The sequence below is a fragment of the Anabas testudineus genome, chromosome 11 (assembly GCF_900324465.2).
Source record: "Anabas testudineus chromosome 11, fAnaTes1.2, whole genome shotgun sequence".
NCBI lineage: Eukaryota > Metazoa > Chordata > Actinopteri > Anabantiformes > Anabantidae > Anabas > Anabas testudineus.
In genome coordinates this window covers 1724781-1749723 of record NC_046620.1, presented here as the reverse complement: position 1 = coordinate 1749723, position 24943 = coordinate 1724781, and the positions used below count along the sequence as shown (strand labels likewise).

General features: G+C 38.3%; 4 gene segments (V, D, J or C); 2 read left to right on the top strand and 2 right to left on the bottom strand.

The window, feature by feature from the left end:
• The window catches only part of LOC113153590, a gene marked incomplete at its 5' end in the record, with an annotated part of 31187 nt that overhangs the window by 1039 nt on the left and 5205 nt on the right, over positions 1 to 24943 (bottom strand).
• On the bottom strand, positions 4259 to 24658 carry LOC113155277 (the record flags this gene model as incomplete). The annotated part of the segment is given in 3 exon segments: positions 4259 to 4527; positions 23279 to 23480; positions 24535 to 24658. Coding segments are annotated over 3 exon segments (453 nt in total), but the record flags the coding sequence as incomplete, so codon positions are not given.
• Positions 10152 to 10915, top strand: LOC113155266. The segment is given in 2 exon segments: positions 10152 to 10339; positions 10557 to 10915. Coding segments are annotated over 2 exon segments (408 nt in total).
• LOC113155269 lies at positions 21235 to 21986 on the top strand. The segment is given in 2 exon segments: positions 21235 to 21425; positions 21642 to 21986. Coding segments are annotated over 2 exon segments (357 nt in total).

Sequence of the window (24943 nt, the reverse complement as noted above, 5' to 3'; positions counted from 1 at the left end):
GCACAGAGACAAACATCACACAGTCGAAGCTGGACTAAATCAAACTGTGTGAGGAAGATTTGGCTGAACTTTAATTTAATGTTTTACAAAGTCTGTTAAAAACTGTATTTTATGTTATGGGATTATTTGCAAAAGACAATATAATTATCATATAAAATGTATAATAACATACATTTTTTCATGTTTCTCAGTATGTTTGAGTTCTGCTACATTCAAATACACATTGTTAATTTAAAATGTGTTAAAAGAGCAAAAGTTAATGTGATCCAACCCTGCAGTCAAAATTGAATGATGGGCATGTGTAAATTTAGTCACACATCAAATAACAATTGCTTGTTGTTTTGAATAATTTAATAATGACAACTTTTAGAAGTGTAAAGTGAAAAATTAAGTTGTTATAAAAGGGCTGAAATTTACCTCAACAAAAATTTTGTATATTTTAGTTACTAAATTTTTGAACTGATAAATTTGACAATATAACATTACACTTAAAACATAACTCTTCTGTTCATATGTCATAATTACTTAGAGCAGGTAAATAAAGGTTCAGTAAAGTTACTTTGAAGTAGAACCAGTCAGAATATTTATTCTAACCATTTATCCTGGTACCAATAGAAAGATGGAGAAACTCCTAAACTCCTCATTTACTATGCTAACACTCGACAATCAGGGATTCACTCTGACCATCAGTGGAGTCCAGACTGAAGATGCAGCAGTTTATTACTGTCAGAGTTTTCATTATATCAACAGTCAGCATGTGTTCACACAGTGAAAAGTGGTCGTACAAAAACCTCCCTCAGTCAGACTGAACAGAAACTGAACTGACTGCTGCAGCTGGAAGCTACTGATACAGTTCACTGAGGACACACACACACACACACACACACACACACACACACACACACACACACACACACACACACACACACACACACACACACACTAACAGTACATGTACTGTGTATAAAATACATCTCACTTTGAACTTGAAAACAACATTAATTCACTATACTGTACACACAATGTAACAATACATTGTCATAAACTGCAAAAAAATAATTAACCATCAAACATGTGTCTTAGACCCCATCCCAACGAGACTGCTTAAAAATGTTTTACTTTTGATCATCTTCCATATTAGATCAGATCAATCTATCTTTACTAACAGACTACATACCCCAGGTTTTAAAGATTGCTGTAGTTAAACCTCTACTAACCTGGCCTCAGGGGGTTTTAGCCAATTAAAGACCAATATTCAATCTTCCTCTCATTACTGAAATCAATTATGTCTTTGCTCAGTACTTTCTTGAATCACTTGTAGCACCAATTACAACCTCCAGTCTTTTTGAGTATGATGCTACAAGCTTGGTGCCTATTTCTGGGCAGTTTCTCCCATTCATATTTGCAATACCTCTCAGGTGTTGGACTCTGGAACAGGTTTTCATCAATGATGTCTCCGTATAATGCTGCATTCATCTTTCTATCTATCCTGATTAGTCTCCCAGTTCCTGCCACTGAAAGACTTCCCCAAAGCATGATGCTGCCACCACCATGCTTTACTGTAGGAATGGTATTGGCCAGGTGCAAAGCGGTGCCTGGTTTCATTCTGACATGACACTTGGCTTTCAGGCCAAAGAGTTCAATCTTTGTTTTCATCAGACCAGGGAATCTCGGTCTGATGGTCTTGGTAGAGAAAAGCTGGAGAACTCTCAGAGTGAACCTCAGGTTCTTGGTCACCTCCCTGACTAAGGCCCTTTTCTCTCTGTCAGGATTCACCAGAGATCAATTTTGAATGTCATGGCAAAGGGTTGTGAATATTCATGTACATTAGATTTTTTTGTGTATTTATTTTTAATGAATTCAAAAAGATTTCAAACAACCTTCTTTCACTTTGACATTATAGGATGTTTGTAGAATTATGAGGAAAATAACAAATTTGATCTATTTTGAAATAAGGCTGTAACATAACACAGTGTAGAAAATGTGAAGTGCTGTGAAGACTTTCTGGATACACTGGACATACTGTAAAAAGAAAGAACAGTATCACAAACTTTATGATCAAAGAAAAAATAACTGACACGACCCTCAGAAGACAGAACTATGTTCTTTAGAGGAACTTTAGTATTTGAATCATTAAAAAGCAAAGATGAATGATCTAGTTAAAACTATTTGTACATATACATATACTGTCAGTACTAAAGCAAATAAATTCAACAACTCACAGAAAACTCACTTTCTTACTCATAAGTTTTACTACATTGACTTTTTAACAACACTGAAAAGATTCTAATTTCAATAAAACTCTGAATTAGTTTAGTATCAAACTACTGAATATTCTTTACATTTAAAGATGTGAATATGACGACCAAAGTTTTCAGCACCTATGAGAAACTGAGGTTTGTACCTCGAACAACTGTTAAGGAGGACACGACAATATTTGGATTGGTTGAAATGTTTATTTTAAGAGGCTCAGGTGGGGAAGTGAAAAAAGGAGAAAACTGAAGAGGAGACTGGGGAGGTCCAAACGCAGGTGATAATAGCAAAATCCAAACTCAGAAATCAAGTCCATTAACAGTTCACACACAACCATTGCAAAGAGAGTCAAACGTCCACAATCTCAATACAAGGTCCAAATGTCAGGGTAAAAGCAGATCAGAGTAAAAAGATCATAAAGCACTTAGAAGTCTTTAGGGTCAGGTCAGAGTCGGGGTCTAAAGGAGAATACTGAAGAGGAGAGAGGTGAGGTCCAAACGCAGGTGATAATAGCAAAATCCAAACTCAGTAGTGGCCCCCCCCAGAGGATTTTTATAGGGGTGGTCAAAGGGGGGCACACCAAGTTGGTCCTTGCTCCTGGTAACTCAGATTAAGTTCAGTTGACTGTGAGGTTTGTATGAACTAAACTTGAAAAAAAAAAAAAGCGTGTTTGAGTAAAACAGAGCCACTGTTTACATTTTAGAGAGAAGCATCATAGACGACCGTGGAAACAGCTGATTTTTATTTTATTTTTTTTTACAGAATTTCAATGTCTCAACTATTTATTTGATTTAAAATCTGATTTCAGATTCATGTTAAATCCCAACATACTCACATTATATTTATAATGCTTTTAATTAGATTTAATCTATCTTAAAATAACTTATATTTCTGAAGAATAAAGTTATGACACATGATTTAATATGTTATTGTAGTTGGGATGTGACAAAAAACATGGATTAGAGTTTCAGCAGCTTCTTTCTCCACTGGTCTGCAGCTTGCTGGATGATGATCATCACCCTAAAGATCTGCCTTCTTCCACTTCAGGGATTTTGCTAAAATATGGAGCATCCTGTGTCAAAGTGATGCAGAGGAACTGGTTCATGCATGTGTTACTACTGTAATTTCCTACTGAGAAGACGTCCCCCCCTTAAAATAACAAAATACAATGATACTGTTAAACAAATGTCAAACAGTTACAGTGGTGGAGGTACAATCAGTTTCATTTGAAGCATGAACATCCAATAAGGCTGATTGATAAAATAAATCTGTATTATGTTGAAGCGATAGTTTAAGGAGTGTTAAAATAAAACTCAACCCACCGCACAAACAGACACAGAAACATATTAGTGAAACTGGGAGTTTGGATCAAACTGGTCTTCAGTGTTTCACTTCTGTCTCTGAGCTCAGTAACCATGGCAACAGTCAGTCATCACTGCTGAACCATGACAACAGACAAGTTTCAGAACTAAAGATAAAAAGTAAGAAGGGACGTTTTGTTCCACTGATGTTAACGTTAAACTAGTTAAACTAGTGATTCTTAGTTTTAGCAACTAAACATAAATTATATGTAATAATACAGAAACAGAACTACAGAGAACAGGACTATTAGTATTTGCTTTGTTACTTCAGTGTGAATATTTTTTACTACTGAATTACATACTGAAACCCATCAAATGAATCTTACACATAAAGACTGATGATTAAATAACGGTGTATTCTATTAAAAAATAAATAATATAAAACCACATTTTGTGTTTGTATTTAATTTTTTTTTATTTATTTTAAAACTGTAGATTTTTTCTGAACTTCATGAAGCTCTTAGACAAAAAACTTCTTTCAGTCACAAACACAACCGATGTGATGAACAGATGTTTATTGTACTGAAATAGTCTAAATTATACCAGTAACAGGATTATCAGTGGAATATAAGTTTGGAGGTTCACTTAGTAAAATTAAGACATAAACATTTATTTGTGTTTTATAATAAGAGACGTGAAAATACCTGATTTGAACAGAAGATTTTTATTGTATTGAAACAAACAATATTTAAAAAGCAACAAGATGTTGTTAAAGAAAAAGACAGAGAGAAAAAGACAAAGACAGAAAGCAGAGGAAAACCAGCTGTAGAGTCCCAGTGAGTCAGCTCAGGACTGGGAACACTGGTCTCTCCTCAGAGACTCTGTGACTGGACTCTGGGAGCCCTGGGAGGCCTCACAGGTCACAGAGTTCACCTTGGTCCACTGGTCTGCAGGGATCCTCAGGGTGCTGCTCCAGCTGTAGAGTCCGTCCTTCCCCAGCACAGAGAGGCTCTTGACCTCCTCCCAGCTGCTGCTGATGCTGCTGCTGCTGCCGTCCACCTTCCAGGACAGAGTCCAGTCTGAGGGGAAGCCCTTGTTGGCCAGACACATGAGTGTGACCTTCCCCTGATCCAGCTCCTTACTGGAGGGGGGCAGCACCGTCAGGGTGGGACGAGCATCACCTACAGTAGGAGACACCAATCAGCTTAGAGGACATAGAGCACTCAGCTGTCCATCAAACAGCAGATACTTGGACACCTTTACTGTGTGAAAGTTGATTTTCTCCTTGAAGGAGTTTCTGTCAGATGGTTTTTCTGCTCCACCAGTCACTGACTCACACATTGTTTCACTTCCTGTAAGAAACCTCTCATGGAAATCAGACAGTCACACAGTTTGACCTTAAAACAACATGAGGTAAAAAATGTAACTGTTAAAATAATCAAACATCTTAAATGTTCATGACTTTAAAATATTCACAGGAAAATGAAGAAATACAGAATATTCACTGATGATCATCAAATGTTTTTCAGCATGTAACAAAATGTTTAAACAGTCTGATATAATAAAGGATCATTTCCACATAAATATCTTCACTCTGCTCAGTTTTAACTGAGGAAATTGAATTTCAATTAATTCTAAGTCATCACTGTGTCAGGAAACAAGAACTAACGGTGAGAAACAAAGTTTGTCTCTTTGATGGAAGAAGACAAATTTAGACAGAGTTAATAAATAAATAACTAAAATATTAAATTTTATTTACAGGAAATGTCAGAATCTGAATTTAAGATCTTACTTTAAGATCATATTTAGAATTAGTGCAGAAACTTACTTCCAACATCCAGTCTGGTTCCTCCACCAAAAGTCCACCACAGTGAAACAAAGTCAGTGAGTCGTCGTACAAAAACCTCTGACTGTAGAGAGACACGGCTCTCTGACTCTGACAAACTGAACTAAACCTACAAACCTTCAACATTCAGTCTTCAATTTAGAAATAATCATTTATCCACTGTCCTGATACTTGATGTACTAACTATTAGTCTATTTTCAGATTTCTGAAGCTAAAACAAATCTTTTCTTTTAAAGCAGAGACTTTTAGCAAAACTTATAATTTAACATAGAAACTCCACAGTTTTATTTTGGTAAGTTTAATGTAAAGGAACTCAAAATAAAATCAAAGAAACAAAAAAGAAATGTTATATATTTGACTTACTTCCAACATCCAGTCTGGTTCCTCCACCAAACGTGTACCACAGTGAAACAAAGTCAGTGAGTCGTCGTACAAAAACCTCTGACTGTAGAGAGACACGGCTCTCTGACTCTGAAACAAACAAACTCAACTAAAACTGTCTCAGTGTTAAAAACACAAAATGTAAAAATAAGAGTATTTAAGAAATAAACACACTGCTCAAAGAAATTAAAGGAACACTTTGAAAACACATCAAATCTCAGTGAGTATTAAATATTTTTGTTGGAGTTCTACACTGATATGGACTGGGTGATGTTAAAAATAAGATGACACATCATTTAATAAAAATAAAAACTAACAACCTAAAGGGGATGAATTTAATCACACCAAGAAAATCAAAGTGAAAAAATGATTCAGCAGTTTCGTCCATTTTACTGAAACTTCATTCCACCATTGTCATCAGAAGGAACCCAACACCCACTGCACCAGTGAAGGGTCTGACAGTGGGTCCAAGGGTTTCATCCGACACCTCATGGCACTCAGGGTGCTGTTGTCTAGGTCTGTTTCTGATTGTTTGGTTAGAGACATTCAGACCAGTGGCCTGCTCGAGGTCATTTTGAAAGTCTCTGATAGAGCTTATCCTGTTCTCCTTTACACAAAGTAACAGATACTGATCCTGTTGATGGGTTAATGACCTTCAATGACCCTGCCCAGCTTTACTAGAGTAACTGTCTGTCTGTTGGAAACTCCTCTGTGATCTTCAGACTGTGCCGGGAGAAAGCAAATAGTCTAACAATGACACATGTTGATGTGATCCTGGAGGAGTTTGAATGTCTGTTTATACTCCATAGGATCCAGGTATCACCTCATGCTACCAGTAGTGACACTGACCGTAGCCAAATGCAAACTAAATAAATAACATAAAAAATAAGGAAGCAAAAAGTGTCACTGGTTTATACCTGTTAAACCGTTGCTGTTTTGGAAGTCGTCTCATACTTGTTCCTCTAGTTCACCTGTTGTTAATTTCACTAACACCACAGTAGCTAAAACTAATTAACAACTTCTTCTGCTACTTAACTGAACAGATCAATATCACAAAAGTTGAACTGACTTGAGGCTGAACTCTGATTAAAAAGTGTTCCTTTAAATTTTAGGAGTGTATTTGGTGCAAATTTATTATATTTTTAAAATGTCTTGAATCAAGGTTTGTATGCAAATTTTAAAATTAAGTCAAAAATAATAAAATAAATCTAAATTAAAATATCTGAATAATATGACTCAGTACACATTTGTACAGTAATATACATTTTTGATTGATAAACATCATCATCATCATGGTATTGATCCAAGTCCCTGTTGCAGTGGGTCAGAGCATTTCCATAGAGCCACTTTGCATCAGCAGCACCATGCTCCAGTGCTCTGGGAGAGTTTATAGTCCTGAGACTTGAACCCTGGATGACTGACAGCTGTCCTTCATGACAACAGAAGACACAGAAATCCTCCTCATCCAAAACATGACTCTGATCTCCGTCCTCATCTGGACTCTCCTCTGCTGCTGCTTCACAGGTAAAGTCCAGAGAATCCAACTCCTCTCCTCTATCAACATGTGTCCCTCTGAAATGAAGCCCACAAAACCATGATGCTGCTGCTTTATGTTGTTGTCTCTGTATCCTCAGAGTCCAGAGGTCAGGTCACAGTGACTCAGCCTGGAGCAGTGAGAACTGATCTTAGAGGAACCGTCAGCATCAACTGTAAAACCAGTCAGAATGTGCATGGTGGGAACTATTTAGCCTGGTACCAACAGAAAGATGGAGAACGTCCCAAACTGCTCTTTTACTATGTTAACAATCGAGTGTCGGGGACTCCAGGTCGTTTTACAGACAGTGGATCAAACTCTGACTTCACTCTGACCATCAGTGGAGTCCAGACTGAAGATGCAGCAGTTTATTACTGTCAGAGTTTTCATTATATCAACAGTCAGTATGTGTTCACACAGTGAAAAGTGGTCGTACAAAAACCTCCCTCAGTCAGACTGAACAGAAACTGAACTGACTGCTGCAGCTGGAAGCTACTGATACAGTTCACTGAGGACACACACACACACACACACACACACACACACACACACACACACACACACACACACACACACACACACACACACACACACACTCTAACTGTATATGTACTGTGTATAAACTATGACTCACTTTGAACTTAAAAAACACATTAATTCATTATGTCAGTAAACATACTGTACTGTACAAAACATGTAACATTTAATATACTGTCATGAACTGCAAAAACCTAATTTAAGGTTTTCCATTTTTATTTTACCTCAAATATACATTAATGGCTAAGAAATATAATAATGAGACACAACGATTGTGGATATAGGTCATTTTTGTGTAGACTGCTTCTTCCTCGTACATCATGCTGAGATAAATTCATAATTTATTAATCTAAACCATAAAACATGTCTCTTAGACCCCATCCTGACTAGACTGCTTAAGTATGTTTTACTTTTGATCAGTACGTCCATATTAGATCAGATCAATCTTATTACTAACAGGCTACATACCCCAGGCTTTAAAGATTGCTGTAGTCAAACCTCTACTCAAGAAGTCTACTCTGGACTCAGGGGTTTTTAGCCAATTGTAGACCAATTTTCAATATTTCTTATATTACTAAAATCAATTATGTCTTTGCTCAGTATTTTGTTAAAGTACTTCTAGCACCAATTAAGACCTCCAGTGTTTTTGAGTGTCAAGCTACAAGTTTAGTACCTATTTCTGGGCAGTTTCTCCCATTCATATTTGCAGTACCTCTCAGGTTCGATAGGGAATATCAGCACAGCCATTTTCTGATCCATTTCAATTAAAAACTTGGCAGAGTGAAGATATTTATGTGAAAATGATTCTTTATTATATCAGACTGCAACATTTTGCTACATGCTGTAGAACATTTGATGATTATCAGTAAATTGGCCGGACCACTCAAGGCCTTTCCCAGAGTTATTACGTAGCAACTCTCTTGTTATCTTGGATGAGTGCTTAGGGTTGTTGTCCTGTTGAAAGATGAACTGTTGCCCCAGTTTGAGGTCCAGAGTGCTTTGCAACATCTTTTCATCAAGGATGTGTCTGTATCATGCTGCATTCATCTTTCTTTTGATCCTGAATAGTCTCCCAGTTCCTGCCAATGAAAAACATCCCCAAAGCATGATGCTGCCACCACCATGCTTAACTGTAGGGATGGTATTAGTCAGGTACAGAGAGGTGCCTGGTTTCATCCAGGAATGACACTTGGCCTTCAGGCCAAAGGGTTCATTCTTTGTTTCATCAGATCAGAGAATCTTGTTTCCCAGGGTCTGAGAGTCCTTCAGGTGCATTTTGACAAACCTTTACTGAGTAGTGGTTTCCGTCTGACCACTCTACCGTACAGGTCTGATTGAAAGAGTGCTGCAGAGGTGATTGTTCTTCTGGAACGTTCTCCTCTCTCCAGAAAAGCTGGAGCTCTCTAAGAGTAAAGGCCTTTCTCTCACTCTAACAATTTACCACAGCTCAATTTTGAGTGTCATGGCAAAGGCTGTGAATTCTTATGTATATGTGATTTTTTTTTCTTCACTTTGACATTATGGGGTATTTGTAGAATTTTGAGGAAAATAATGAATTTAATCTATTTTGAAATAAGGCTGCAACATAACACAATGTAGAAAATGTGAAGTGCTGTGAATACTTACTGGATACACTGCACATACTGTAAAAAGAGAGAATAGTATCAGAAACTTTATGATCAAAGAAACACTAAAAATAACTGACACATCCCTCAGAACTTTATTTCTTACAGTAACTTTAGTATTTGAATCATCAAGATGAATGATCTAGTTAAAACTATTTGTACACACAGTGTACATATACATATACAGTCAGTAGTTAAGCAAATACAGGAACATGTTTTCTCAAGCATGCGACTCAAAGTCAACAAATAAGTAGAAATTGAACAATCGTGTTCTTCGAAACATCAGCTGACTAAACTGTTTTCTTCTTCACAGTGGTCTGAACATTGAAATATTAACTGGGTCAAACTCTGTCTGCTGAAAATGATCATGTTGTTTGATCAGAAGCTCCAGAGCTGAAAGGAACCATGTGTTTAAATGGTTTTGATTGTGCAGCATGAATCAAGTTTTAATACAATATGAATGAGAAGTTGTTTAAATTCAGCACAACAACATTCAGAAAACTCACTTTACTACTCATAAGTTTTACTACAAGGAGTTTTTAACAACACTGAAAAGATTCTAATTTTCATTAATCCCTGAGTTAGTTTGGTACCAAACTACTGAATATTCTTTACAGTTAAAGATGTAAATATGACGACCAGCGTTTTCAGCAGTGATGAGAAACCTGCTGATGTGTTGCTGACAGCTCCAGTTGACTGACTGTGTGTGTTTGCATATGTGTCCTGCCTCTCTGCTCCCAGCTGTTAAGAGACCAGTGTTGATCAGTGTCTGTCCAGGTCTTTCAGAGACACTGACACAGCGGCAGCACAGTGATGATGTCTCTGACTCTACTGCTGGCCACCCTGGGGCTCCTTGTTCAGGGTGAGACTCTCTTGTGAAAACTGGGCTTCAGGATGGAACCAGGTTCACCACAATGATGTTCTGCTATGATGGAGAACCAGTGGAACCAGCAGCATTGACCTTCTTCCATCTCTTGTCCATGTTAAACTAATGATCCTCTTCTGTTTGGATGTTGATCATCTTTGTCCGAAACTGGATTTGTCTCAATAACCCTTCTCCTCTGTTTCATGGTTTCCAGGTTCATCAGGAGACATCGTCCTGACTCAGACTCCTGGAGTTTTGTCTGTAGTTCTAGGTCAGTCTGTCTCTATCAAATGTAAAACCAGTTCAAGCATTGGTAGCTGGCTCCACTGGTACCTTCAGAAACCTGGAGAAGCTCCTAAACTCCTGATTTATTCAGCTACAACTCGTCAGTCTGGAATTTCTGATCGTTTCAGTGGAAGTGGATCAGGGACTGATTTCACTTTGACCATCAGCAGAGTTCAGAGTGAAGATGCAGGAGTTTATTACTGTGGACAAAGTGGTCACAGCCGCCCGTTCACACAGCGAAACGCCGTCGTACAAAAACCTCCCTCAGCTGCAGAGCAACTGATCTGAATCAACAGCTGCTCAAAAACAGAGACACATAAAAACTCAAGATAATATAACAGAATAATGGGAAATACATTTTCTGTTATTATTTATTTGATATATTTTCCTGTTTTATACACGTCAATTTGCAATTTGTTTTTCCAACTTTATTTTAGTGAAATATATAAATTAATAAGGAGACTGTGAGGAAAATATACATATTCAATAATATTTATAATATATATTATGTCAATCATAATATATACATCTTTACATTTTGTTTTTTGTTCTATTCTTTTAAATGTATTTCGAATCCATTTGTTTTAAACTTCTTAACTATCCAAACTACAAATGACTAAAGCTCCAGAACAACATTAACCATCATGAACATCATCATTTTAGATAATCAACACCTGATTTAGCGTCTACATAAAACTTAATATTGATCAAACTAAAATAAATATAGTTTGTGAACGTCTTGTGGATGAAAACAGTTAAATTGTGAAACTTCAGCCTCAGTGATAGAAGAAAAGTCCTCACGTGTAGTAAAGAGAACTAGCTGGATGTTTGTTTGATGAAATATCACAACTTTTAAGACGTAACGTCTGGAGCCTCATGAACTATTAAAACTCTCTTTACAGCAACAGAAATGGAAAAGAAAACAAACTGATTTGAACGGAAGTTTTTTATTGTATAGGAATCATCAACATTTTTAAAGCAACAAGATGTTTTAAGAAGAGAATTTAAAGAAAAGGACTAACAGAGCAGTAGCAGATTAAAAAGATCAGCGGAGTCCCAGTGAGTCAGCTCAGGACTGGGAACACTGGTCTCTCCTCAGTGTCTCCCTGACTGGACTCTGGGACCCCTGGGAGGCCTCACAGGTCACAAAGTCCACCTTGGTCCACTGGTCTGCAGGGAGACTCAGGGTGCTGCTCCAGCTGTAGAGTCCGTCCTTCCCCAGCACAGAGAGGCTGCGTCTTTCCTCCCAGGTGATGCTGCTGCATCCGTCCATCTTCCAGGTCAGAGTCCAGTCTGAGGGGAAGCCCTTGTTGGCCAGACAGGTGAGTGTGACGTTTCCCTGCTGCAGCTCCTTGGAGGGGGGCAGCACCGTCAGGGTGGGACGAGCATCACCTACAGTAGGAGACACCAATCAGCTTAGAGGACATAGAGCACTCAGCTGTCCATCAAACAGCAGATACTTGGACACCTTTACTGTGTGACAGTTGATTTTCTCCTTCTAAAAGTAACTCAGCTCATTTTTCTGAATACATACATTTAACTTTCTTTCCCATACAGGCACTAAAACCAACAACAAAGAAACATGTCACCCAGTGGAGCAGTATGTCTGCATGATGTGTTTTTAAATTGTATTTGGACAAAAGCAGAGATCTGTGGTGAATCAGCTGATTGCAGACTGACAGACGTTACTGTACGATTGTGGTTTGAGGATCTTTGACAAAGCAGAACACATCTGAAGTTACAGTTGAAAGAGTTTCTCTCCGATGGTTTTTCTGCTCCAACAGTCACTGACTCACACATTGTTTCACTTCCTGTAAGAAACTTCTGATGCAGATCAACACAGAACAAGTCCTCATCTGACCTGAAACATGTTAGACTACACTGTAAATAACTAATACAAAGACTGAAATGAATCTTCAGAACAAACATTTAAAAGTAAATCTTAAATTATAATTTGATTTTAAATGAATAAACGGCAACAATAAAATAAAGTGTTTACCCTTAATTATCTCATGTATACAAACTGAATCTATTGCCAAGATTATCAGAAGAGCAACATTTAATTTGATCAAATGCTCAAGAACAAATTCAGCCACAGTTGTATTTATATAAGAAAAATTTTGAATTTACTTGAACATTTGAAGAATTATAAAAGACAAATTGATCAATTTTAAGATTTAAAATGTAAAAGAATTTCATATAGAAAAATATTCATTCATAACATTGAACCCTTTTTAATTCTATTTCAAAACTGATGAAATTGTAAATTTTCATTTTGCTTCAATTCAAGCTCTTCATATTTTCACAAATTAACTGTAATATGCAAATAAAGGTTCAGTACAGTTTCTCTGAATTCAGTTTTAGAGAAAACATAATCAAGTCAACAGGAGATGAAAAGTTTAACTTACTTCCAAATTCCACTTTGGTTCCTCCACCAAACGTGTACCACAGTGAAACAAACTAATGGAGTCGTCGTACAAAAACCTCTGACTGTAGAGAGACACGGCTCTCTGACTCTGAAACAAACTAACTCAACAGAAGTAGTTGCTGGAGGTAACAACGTCTCAGCCAATGTGAAAACTAACAATAACTGTAAAGTGTGTATACACACAGAATATATACAATTATAAAAAAATACAAAACTGTATATTGAATGAATTTATACCTTTTTTAACTAAATTTGTTGTAATTCTTCTGGTAGCAATATAAATAGAAGCTTCTCCATTGAAATCAAAATAAAAAAATGTCCAGAAAAATAAAACCTCAACATATAGAGGTGTAGTGAAAATTCCTAAACTTCTTCTTCTCTTTCAGCTTTTCCCATCAGGGGTTGCCACAGCGAATCATCCTTTTCCACCTCACTCTATCATGGGCATCTTCTACCCTCGCACTAGCCAACCTCATGTCCTCTGTTATAACATCCATATATCTCCTCCTTGGTCGTCCTCTTGTCCTCCTGCCTGGCAGCTCCATCTCCAACATCCTTCTACCAATATACTCACTATCCCTCCTCTGAACATGTCCAAACCACCTCAGTCTGGCCTCTCTGACTTTGTTGCTAACTCAGACAACGTGAGCCGTCCCTCTGATGTACTCGTTCCTTATTCTGTCTAACCTGGTCACTCCTAAGGAGAACCTCAACATCTTCATCTCTGCTACCTCCATCTCAGCCTCTTGTCTCTTTCTCACTGCTACAGTCTCTAACCCATAGAGCAGAGCTGGTCTCACCACTGTCTTGTACACCTTTCCTTTGAGTCTTGCTGACACTCTTCTGTCACACAACACTCCTGACACTTTCCTCCACCCGCTCCAACCTGCCTGCACTCGCCTCTTCATCTCTTTTCCACACTCTCCATCACACTGAACCGTTGAACCCAAGTACTTAAACTCCTGCACCTTCTTCACCTCAGCCCCCTGTAACCTAACGCTTCTACCTTGATCCCTCTCGTTCAGACACATGTATTCTGTCTTACTACGACTGACCTTCATGCCTCTTCTTTCCAGAGCAAACCTCCACCTTTCCAGCTGTTCCTCCACCTGCTCTCTACTCTCACTGCAAATCACAATGTCATCCCCAAACATCATTGTCCAGGGAGATTCCTGTCTGACCTCATCTGTCAGCCTGTCCATCAACATAGCAAACAAGAAGGGACTCAAAGCTGATCCTTGGTGTAGTCCCACCTCCACCTTGAACTCCTCTGTCTGACCTACAGCACATCTCACCACCGTCATACTTCTCTCATACATGTCCTGAACTAGTCTGACGTACTTCTCTGCCACTCCCGACGACCTCATACAGTACCACAGCTCCTCCCTCGGCACCCTGTCATACGCCTTCTCTAAATCTACAAAGACACAATGCAGCTCCTTCTGTCCATCTCTGTACTTTTCCATCAACATTCTCAAAGCAAAAATGGCATCAGTGGTGCTCTTACGGGGCATGAAACCATACTGCTGCTCACAAATCTCCACCTTCTTCCTAAGCCTGGCTTCCACTACTCTTTCCCACAGCTTCATTGTGTGGCTCATCAACTTTATTCCTCTGTAGTTGCTGCAGTTCTGCGTGTCACCCTTGTTCTTAAAGATCGGAACCAGAACACTTCTCCTCCATTCCTCAGGCATCTTCTCACTCTCTAGAATCCTATTGAACAAACTGGTTAAAAACTCCACTGCTGTCTCTCCTAAGCACTTCCACACCTCCAGAGGTACGTCATCAGGACCAACAGCCTTTCCACTCTTCATCCTTTTCAGAGCCTTCCTCACCTCATCCTTTCCAATCTCTTCTATTTCCTGCTCCACAACATCCACATCTTCCTCCCTTCTTTCCCTGTCATTTTCCTCGTTCATCAGCTCCTCAAAATACTCCTTCCATCTTTTCTGCACACTCTCCTGGGTTGTTAGTACCTTTCCATCTCTGTCCTTAATCACCCTCACCTGTTGCACATCCTTCCCATCTCTATCTCTCTGTCTGGCTAGCCTGTACAAGTCCTTCTCTCCTTCCTTTGTATCTAACCTGTCATACAGCTCATCGTAAGCTTTCTGTTTGGCCTTTGCCACCTCCCTCTTTACTCTACGCTGCACTTCCTTGTACTCCTGTCTACTTTCCTCAGTCCTTTCTACATCCCACTTCCTTCTAGCCAACCTATTCCTCTGGATGCATTCCTGTACTTCCTCATTCCACCACCAAGTGTCTTTACCTTCTTTCCTCTTTCCAGATGACACACCTAGCACCTTCCTACCTGTTTCCCTGATAACCTCTGCTGTAGTTTCCCAGTCATCTGGAAGCTCATCCTGACCACCAAGAACCTGTCTCAACTTCTGCCTGAGTTCCTCACAGGTTTCTTCATTCTTTAGCTTCCACCACTTGGTCTTCTTTTCTGTCTTCCCTCTCTTCTTCTTCCTGACCTCCAGAGTCATCTTGCACACCACCATGCGGTGCTGTCTGGCTACACTCTCTCCTACCACCACTTTGCAGTCACTAACCTCTCTCAAATGACCTCGTCTACATAGGATGTAGTCCACCTGCGTACTCCTACCTCCACTTCTGCATGTCACTCTGTGTTCCTCTCTCTTCTGGAAGTAGGTGTTGACTACAGCCATTTCCATCCTCTTAGCAAAGTCCACCACCATCTGTCCTTCCAGATTCCTTTCCTTCACACCAAACCTGCCTATCACCTCCTCATCACCTCTGTTGCCCTCACCAACATGCCCATTGAAGTCTGCTCCAACAACAACTCTCTCTCCTCTGGGGATACTCTCTATGACCTCATCAAACTCACTCCAGAATCTCTCCTTCTCTTCTAACTCACAGCCAACCTGTGGTGCATACCCACTGACTACATTCACCATCACCCCTTCAATTTCTAGCTTTAGGCTCATCACCCTGTCTGAGACTCTTTTCACCTCTAGGACATTGTTCACAAACTCCCCCTTCAGGATCACTCCTACCCCGTTTCTCTTCCTATCCACACCATGGTAGAACAGTTTGTATCCTCCTCCGATACTACGTGCCTTGCTGCCCTTCCACCTTGTCTCCTGCACACACAGAACATCTACCTTCCTTCTCTCCATCATGTCTACCAGCTCTCTGCCTTTCCCTGTCATCGTACCAACGTTAAGAGTCCCTATTCTCAAACCTATGTTCCTGCCTTTTCCCTTCTCTCTCTGACCACAAACCCTTCTGCCTCCCCTCTTTCTTCGAACAACAGTAGTCAAATTACCACCGGCACCCTGTAGGTTAACAGCATCGGTGGCGGTCGTTGTTAACCCGGGCCTTGACCGATCTGGTATGAAAATCTTGTGGATGATTCGCATGGTTATTTTGGCAATTTTTACGCCGGATTCCCTTCCTGACGCAACCCTCTCTATTTATCCGGGCTTGGGACCGACACAGAAGTAACTGGCTTGCAACCCCTGTGGCTAGATTAGTAAAAATTCCTAAACAATATTCTGATAAACATCATCATTGTATTGATCCTGTTGATGTTGGTCAGTTGTATTTTTAATTAATAAATGATGTTGAGCATTTTTTTTGTTTGTGCACCATGATTGTACTACAGAGGTCTTTAATTCATTCACACCAAGATGTTTTCATTTTTTTAAAATTAACACAGCATCAATATTTTACAACAAGCCCTGACGTGTATTTGGGATCCTTTACAAGATGGAACTCCCAACTGATGGTGTAAGTTTATGTTGAAGAATTTCGTTCTAGTCATTTCTTCATCATTCCTTCAACCTTTTCAATGCTCCAGGTTCATTGGCAGAAAAACAGCCTCAGAACATGACACTACCACCATCATGAATACCAGTATCTACAGTGTTCTTCAACTTCTTCAAACATACATCTGGGAACTGTGGCCAAATAACTCAGCTTAGGTTACATCTGATCATAAGCAAACATTGCTTACAAACATTGTCGAGCTGAGATGATAATTCGAGGACTTTTTTCTTGGACATCAGCCTTTTTTTAAAATTTTATTTAATAACAATGTAAATCTCACTTGGTTGTAGACTGTCACAGTGGTGTTCCAGCAGCTTTCAGATCATGCTACACCTTTTTGTAGTTCCTGGTTTGTTCCTAATCTCTCTATTTCAAAAGTGTCCTTTCAGCTGAAGATGACAGTTCCGGTCTTGGCTTCACCTCCGTTACATATACTTGTGCGCAGCATTTTATAGTGATGAATTTGGAATCTGCAGTTGTTTAGAATCAAGTCCAAAAGATATTCCTGACTTACAGTATGTAAATGAACCTTATCCTTTTTTTTCACATGTGGTTTTTGGGCCTTCCCATTGTTTTGTATGTTGGCTGAACAAACCCTGTTGTCAGTGAACTCTGAACATTCCTGAGTTTTGGTTTGGACACTGAAATATTTTATGAAAACGTTTACATTTTACATTAACATTTAGTCATTTGGCTTACAAGGAACAAGACAAAGGCAGGGTATACATAAGGAGGTCTTATCTAAGGACCTCTACTGGAGGTAGGTGATCTTACCACTACACTATCCAGCAAAGACAATGGAATTTAATCAGAAGCTCCAGAACAGCTGCTGATAAGACTGTACTGAAATGGTTTCAATGGTGAAACATGAAATATGAACATTAAAACTTCAAATTCATGTTGAATTGAATTTTCTACAATTCAACATTAATTGAAGAAAACATTCAGACAAATCACATTAGTGCTCATAGATGTTACTCCACATGTATCTGAGATCCTCACCTTAAGCATCACCACATGTTAAAAACATCTCAAACCTTCATCATAGTGATATCACCAATGAGGAATTGGTTTAAGTTCAAACATCTGAATATTCAAAAAATTTAAAGATGCAAATATGAAAGATAATGAGTCATAGAGAGCCACTTTGCATCAGCAGCACCATGCTCCAGTGCTCTGGGAGAGTTTATAGTCCTGAGAGTTGAACCCTGGTTGACTGACAGCTGTCCTTCATGACAACAGAAGACACAGAAATCCTCCTCATCCAAAACATGACTCTGATCTCCGTCCTCATCTGGACTCTCCTCTGCTGCTGCTTCACAGGTAAAGTCCAGAGAATCCAACACCTCTCCTCTCTCAACATGTGTCCCTCTGAAATGAAGCCCACAAAACCATGATGCTGCTGCTTTATGTTGTTGTCTCTGTATCCTCAGAGTCCAGAGGTCAGGTCACAGTGACTCAGCCTGGAGCAGTGACAACTGATCTGGGAGGAACCGTCAACTTCAACTGTAGAACCAGTCAGGATGCTTTTGTTTACAACGACCATGAGTTTTTACACTTGTACCAACAGAAAGATGGAAAACGTCCTAAACTCCTCATTTACTGGGCTAACAATTGACAATCAGGGATTCCGGGTCGTTTTTCAGGCAGCGGATCAAACTCTGACTTCACTCTGACCATCAGTGGAGTCCAGACTGAAGATGCAGCAGTTTATTACTGTCAGAGTTATCATTACATCAACAGTCAGTATGTGTTGACACAGTGAAAAGTGGTCGTACAAAAACCTCCCTCAGTCAGACTGAACAGAAACTGAACTGACTGCTGCAGCTGGAAGCTACTGATACAGTTCACTGAGGACACACACACACACACACACACACACACACACACACACACACACACACACACACACACACACACACACACACACACACACACACACACACACACACACACACACTACCAGTACATGTACTGTATATAAACTATTTCTCACTTTGAACTTAAAAAACACATTAAATCACTATCATGTGTCAGTAAACATACTGTACACACAATGTAACATTTAATATACTGTCATAAACTTCAAAAAGCTAATTTAAGATAAAAAAAAATTCTATTTTATGATAATGGAACAGACTATTTGTAATTTTTTGTGTTTTTTTTAGCAAATATTTATTATATCATTAAAAAAGACCAAATATAAATTGTACAATAAGACCTCACTTGTATTTAGACTGTTTCTTTGACATAAATCATGCAGTTAATTTCATAATTCATTCATCTAAACCATCAAACATCCTGACTAGACTGCTTCAGTATGTTTGTTACTTCCTGCCTTCATCCCCGTTGAGTTTGGTTTTGTTTTGTTACCCGGTTCCTCTCACTCTCCAATCACTTTGCGTTTGCCTGTAGTTGGACTTCCTCTCCCTCCACGTTCCTGCTCATTGTTTGTTGGATTACACCAAACTTCACCATACTCTGCTCTCCACCACAGTTTGTTTGCTGTATTTCTTTATTTTAGACTTTACCGTCGTTTGTTTTCCTGTTCATAAGTTGTTTGCCTGCCTTTTGCAGTTTTGTTTGTCACTTTGTATTTTGTAATTAGTTAGCTGGTTTGTATTTATTTGCGTTAGTATAGTCATTTTTGTTGGTATTTTGTATTATTTATTTGTATGATAGTAGTTGTCCAAGTCAGAAGTTTGGTGCTAAAAGTACTTCAATTACAACCTCCAGTCTTTTTGGGTACTACAAGCTTGGAGCCCATTCCCAGGCAGTTTCCCCATTCATATTTGCAGTGCCTCAGGTTCCATCTGGTTTGATGGGGAGTATCATTGCACAGCCATGTTCTGATTTCTCCAGAGATGTTCAATCATGTTCAACTCCGATTGCTGCATTAAATTTTCCCCTCAAGCCTAAGTAGTCTTCCAGTTCCTGCTGCTTAAAAACATCCCCAAAGTATGATTCTGCCACCACCATGCTTATCAGGTGTCACAGCGTTGGGGTTCAGACTCCATAACCAGAGATAACAAAAGACAGAATGAGTTAAGAGTTTATTATAAAAAAGAGAATACAATCACTGTGAGGAGGTCCAGTGACATCACAGCTGAAGAGGAGTGACTTTGGATGTGGGTGGAGGTCTATGAGAGGAGACAGGGTTAAAAGTCACACAGTAGAATACTGATGTAATAAAGAAGAGTAGATGACCAATGAGTGAGAGCAGCGAGGAGAACTGGGAAGTGAGGAGATGGCGAGATGATGATCCGGGAGTGGTGTAAAGGCAAAAGGTGAATGACCAATGTCCAAGATGGCCGGTGCAGATTGGTGAGCACATGGAGCTGAGAGAAACGGACAGAAACAGAATCTCCTGGGACACAAAGCAAAAGTCTAATGGCTGGTTATAGGAGTGTGCCAAGTCAACACAGAAACACCAACAATTCAGTTGACTGTCATGGGTTAGACACAGAAAAGGCTGTTCCAATAGGTCATAGGTAGGACAGATCCAAGAGCAGAGTAGAGGGGACGGTCCGAGGTCATATACAGCGAGGTCCAAGGCAGAGACAGGTTTCAGGTCAGGCAGGGTTCGTATCAGATAATCAGTCCAAAGATAAATGCTGGATAGTTTTGCACTCAGGTTGATGTGAGACTATCTGGCAAACAGGAGACTGACAGACCTGCTAATAAAAGGACAGGAGAGACACAGGTGCTGACAATGTGCAATCAACAGGTCACCTGACAGAGGAGGAAGAGAAAACAAGGAACAGGCCAAACCAGGAAATCAGGGGCAGAGAGGCAGGAGGAGCTGGAATCATGACAACAGGATTCACCAGAGCTCAAGTTTGAGTGTCATGGCAAAGTCTGTAAGGACTAATGTAGTTTGCTTATTTTTAATTAATTTGAAAAGATTTCAAACAAACCTCTTTGAGATTATGGGGTGTTTTAAGATTTTTGAGGAAAACAATAAATTTAATCTATTTTGAAATAAGACTTCTAATTAAAGGAACTTTAGTATTTGAATCCTTAAAAAGCAAAGATGAATGATCTAGTTAAAACTATTTGTACATATTCATTTACTAACGGTACTAAAACAAATACAGGAACATGTTTTCTCAAACATCAAACGTCAAACTAAGTCTGCTGAAAATGATCATGTTAGATCAGAAGATCTAGATCTGAAAGGAAACTTGTGTTTAAAGGTTTTGAAGTTGTTTACTAACTTTACTTGTCATAAGTTTTACTACATGAACTTTTTTTAATTACAGTGAAAAGATTCTGATGTCCATTAATCCCTGAGTTAGTTTGGTACCAAACTACTGAATATTCTTTACATTTAAAGATGTAAATATGACGACCAGAGTTTTCAGCAGTGATGAGAAACCTGCTGATGTGTTGCTGACAGCTCCAGTTGACTGACTGTGTGTGTTTGCATATGTGTCCTGCCTCTCTGCTCCCAGCTGTTAAGAGACCAGTGTTGATCAGTGTCTGTCCAGGTCTTTCAGAGACACTGACACAGCGGCAGCGCAGTGATGATGTCTCTGACTCTACTGCTGGCCACCCTGGGGCTCCTTGTTCAGGGTGAGACTCTCTTGTGAAAACTGGGCTTCAGGATGGAACCAGGTTCACCACAATGATGTTCTGCTATGATGGAGAACCAGTGGAACCAGCAGCATTGACCTTCTTCCATCTCTTGTCCATGTTAAACTAATGATCCTCTTCTGTTTGGATGTTGATCATCTTTGTCCAAACTGGATTTGTCTCAATAACCCTTCTCCTCTGTTTCATGGTTTCCAGGTTCGTCAGGTGACATCACGGTGACTCAGTCTCCTGGAGTTTTGTCTGTTGTTTCAGGTCAAACTGTTAAAATCAGATGTAAAACTAATCAGGCTATAGGTGATGACATGAACTGGTACCTTCAGAAACCTGGAGAAGCTCCTAAACTCCTGATTTATGATACTACAGTTCGTCAGTCTGGAGTTTCAGATCGTTTCAGTGCAAGTTATTCTGGGACTGATTTCACTTTGACCATCAGTAGAGTTCAGACTGAAGATGCAGGAGTTTATTACTGTCAGCAGAGAAACAGCTTCCCGTTCACACAGTGAAATAACGTCGTACGAAAACCTCCCTCAGCTGAAGAGGAACTGATCTGAATTAACATCTGCTCAGAAAAAAAAAAAAACTTTAAAGTAGATTACCAGGACCTTTAAATGTAATTTAAGGTTCACATGTTTCACACAAGGTTCAGAGACAGTTGTGTTTATAACATCAACACATTATATGTTGGTATTGAATTTGTAATTTTATAAAAGTTTAATTGACGACACTCTACTAACACGGACACTATACTGACGTTAACCTGATTCCTGTTCTGAATTATTCTCAGATGTAGAATTGCACAAATCCATCATCCATTAAAACTACACGAGCTTTTATAATAATATTTATTGATGTTTGAGTTGTAGTAGATCAGGGTCTGACTACACTCTGACCATCAGAGTCCAGACTGAGGATACAGGATTACAGCTGTTTACACAGTGATACAACATCATTAAGAAAAAATCTTTAATATTTACATGTTTATTTATGAACGATACAAACACACATTTAGTTTTAAAAAGACTTTAAGAACATATTAAAAGTCTAAATTAATCTAAATGTAATTAGTGAAAAAGTAAATAAAATGATTAAAGTAAAACACAATATTAAAACTTTGTATTTATTTAATGTTTTATCTAAAAAGAAAAACAGTTTGATTAAGACTTCATGAAATTCTTCCCACATTTTGTAGATTTCCTCAGGTTCATTATAGATTCTGACATTTTGAAAACCAACCTGAGAGTTTCTACCTGTGGATCATTTCACTGATAAAACACATAGAACTGGTTTTATTTTACAAAGAAGCAAAGTTTATTATAAAGTTCAATTAAAAAATCCACAAAGAATCAGATAAAATGTTCTTCTCAGTATTTTGATGAGAAATCATCAAAAACACATTTTAATTATGTGTCTTTAAAATAATAGATGTATTTTATTAAATAATAAATTATAGAAAAACACATTTTGTATTTTTATTTAAAATCTAAATAGTTTTAATTTTAAACTGTTAAATTTCTCTGGATTTCATGAAGTTCTTAGACAAAAACCCTCTTTTAGTCACAAACACAACTGATGTGATGAACAAATGTTTATTGTACTGAAATAGTCTAAATTATACCAGTAACAGGATTATCAGTGGAATATAAGTTTGGAGGTTCACTTAGTAAAATTAAGAAATAAACATTTATTTGTGTTTTATAATAACAGACGTGAAAATACCTGATTTGAACAGAAGATTTTTATTGTATTGAAACAAACAATATTTAAAAAGCAACAAGATGTTGTTAAAGAAAAAGACAGAGAGAAAAAGACAAAGACAGAAAGCAGAGAAAAACCAGCTGTAGCGTCCGTCCTTCCCCAGCACCCCGGGACTCTTGGTCTGCTCCAAGCTGCTACTGCTGCTGCTGCCGTCCACCTTCCAGGACAGAGTCCAGTCTGAGGGGAAGCCCTTGTTGGCCAGACACATGAGGGTGACCTTCCCCTGATCCAGCTCCTCACTGGAGGGGGGCAGCACCGTCAGGGTGGGACGAGCATCACCTACAGTAGGAGACACCAATCAGCTTAGAGGACATAGAGCACTCAGCTGTCCATCAAACAGCAGATACTTGGACACCTTTACTGTGTGACAGTTGATTTTCTCCTTTAAGGAGTTTCTGTCAGATGGTTTTTCTGCTCCACCAGTCACTGACTCACACATTGTTTCACTTCCTCTAAGAAACCTCTCATGGAAATCAGCACAGAGACAAAGACAAAGAGTCCTCATAGGACCTGAAATACACCAAACTACACCAGAGAAAAAAGAACTTAAAATCATTCTCTTCTATAAATTTACTATATCTGTAATATTGTTTAGAACATACTTCATTTAAATGATTTAATGAAGCCACAAACTTCAGCGTATTTTCATTTTCCATGATGTGTTTAAAGACCTGGTTCATTTCTATGAACATATTTTCTGTTAAAACCATCAACAGATGATCAGTTAATCAGAACCAGTTTTAGATGATCAGACAAAAGTCGAAGGTCATGTGTAAAAACAGACAGATTTAAAAAACAGACGATATTAAAAGTGTCAAAATCATGTTAAACTGAGTTTTAAGTAAAAACAACATGAAATTTATCAAAGTTCACTGGAAACTAACATGTTTGTCTCAGTTTTTTTATTTTAAACTCATTAATGGAAGCTATACAGTCCAGATTAAATAGATATTATTAATTTTGCACAAACTCACAGTATATTTAATCAATTTGTCAAAAGTAGCAGAAAAAAAAAAACTGTTCAGGATAATTTCAAATCAAATAAAAATTCAGATTAAACAGTAAATTTAAAACCTTTTTCTAATGTATCTCAGATTTAGACTCTAAATTTTTCTGCAGTTGAAGTTTTTCTAGGTATTTTACAAATTAACTGGAAGAAAAGTTCAGTGAAGCTGCTTCGACTTTAACATTCGGATTTAACAGGGAAACAAACTATTAAATTCAGATTTTAAAGAGATTTGTCTAAACTGAATATAAATTAACATTTACTACAAATGTACAGAAAGAAAGTTATTAACTTTAACTAATGTTAAATATATGATTAAAAACTTACTTCCAACATCCAGTCTGGTTCCTCCACCGAACGTGAGCCACAGTGAAACAAACTGGTTTAGTCGTCGTACAAAAACCTCTGACTGTAGAGAGACACGGCTCTCTGACTCTGAAACAAACAAACTCAACTAAAACTGTCTCAGTGTTAAAAACACAGCTGGAGGATTTGAACGTGATAAATAAGAGTCACAACAAATATGATAATTTATTAATTTGGTGTAAAATGTGTTTTTAATGAGACATTTTGAATCAAACTAACAGCTGTAGATGTAAAAACTATTGAAACAAAAAACAGTTCACAAGACACAAATCAGATTTAAATTGTAGATTAACACATTTAAAATCAATTCAGTAATAAACTGGTTGATTCATTGATAAACATCATCATCATCATGGTATTGATCCACGTT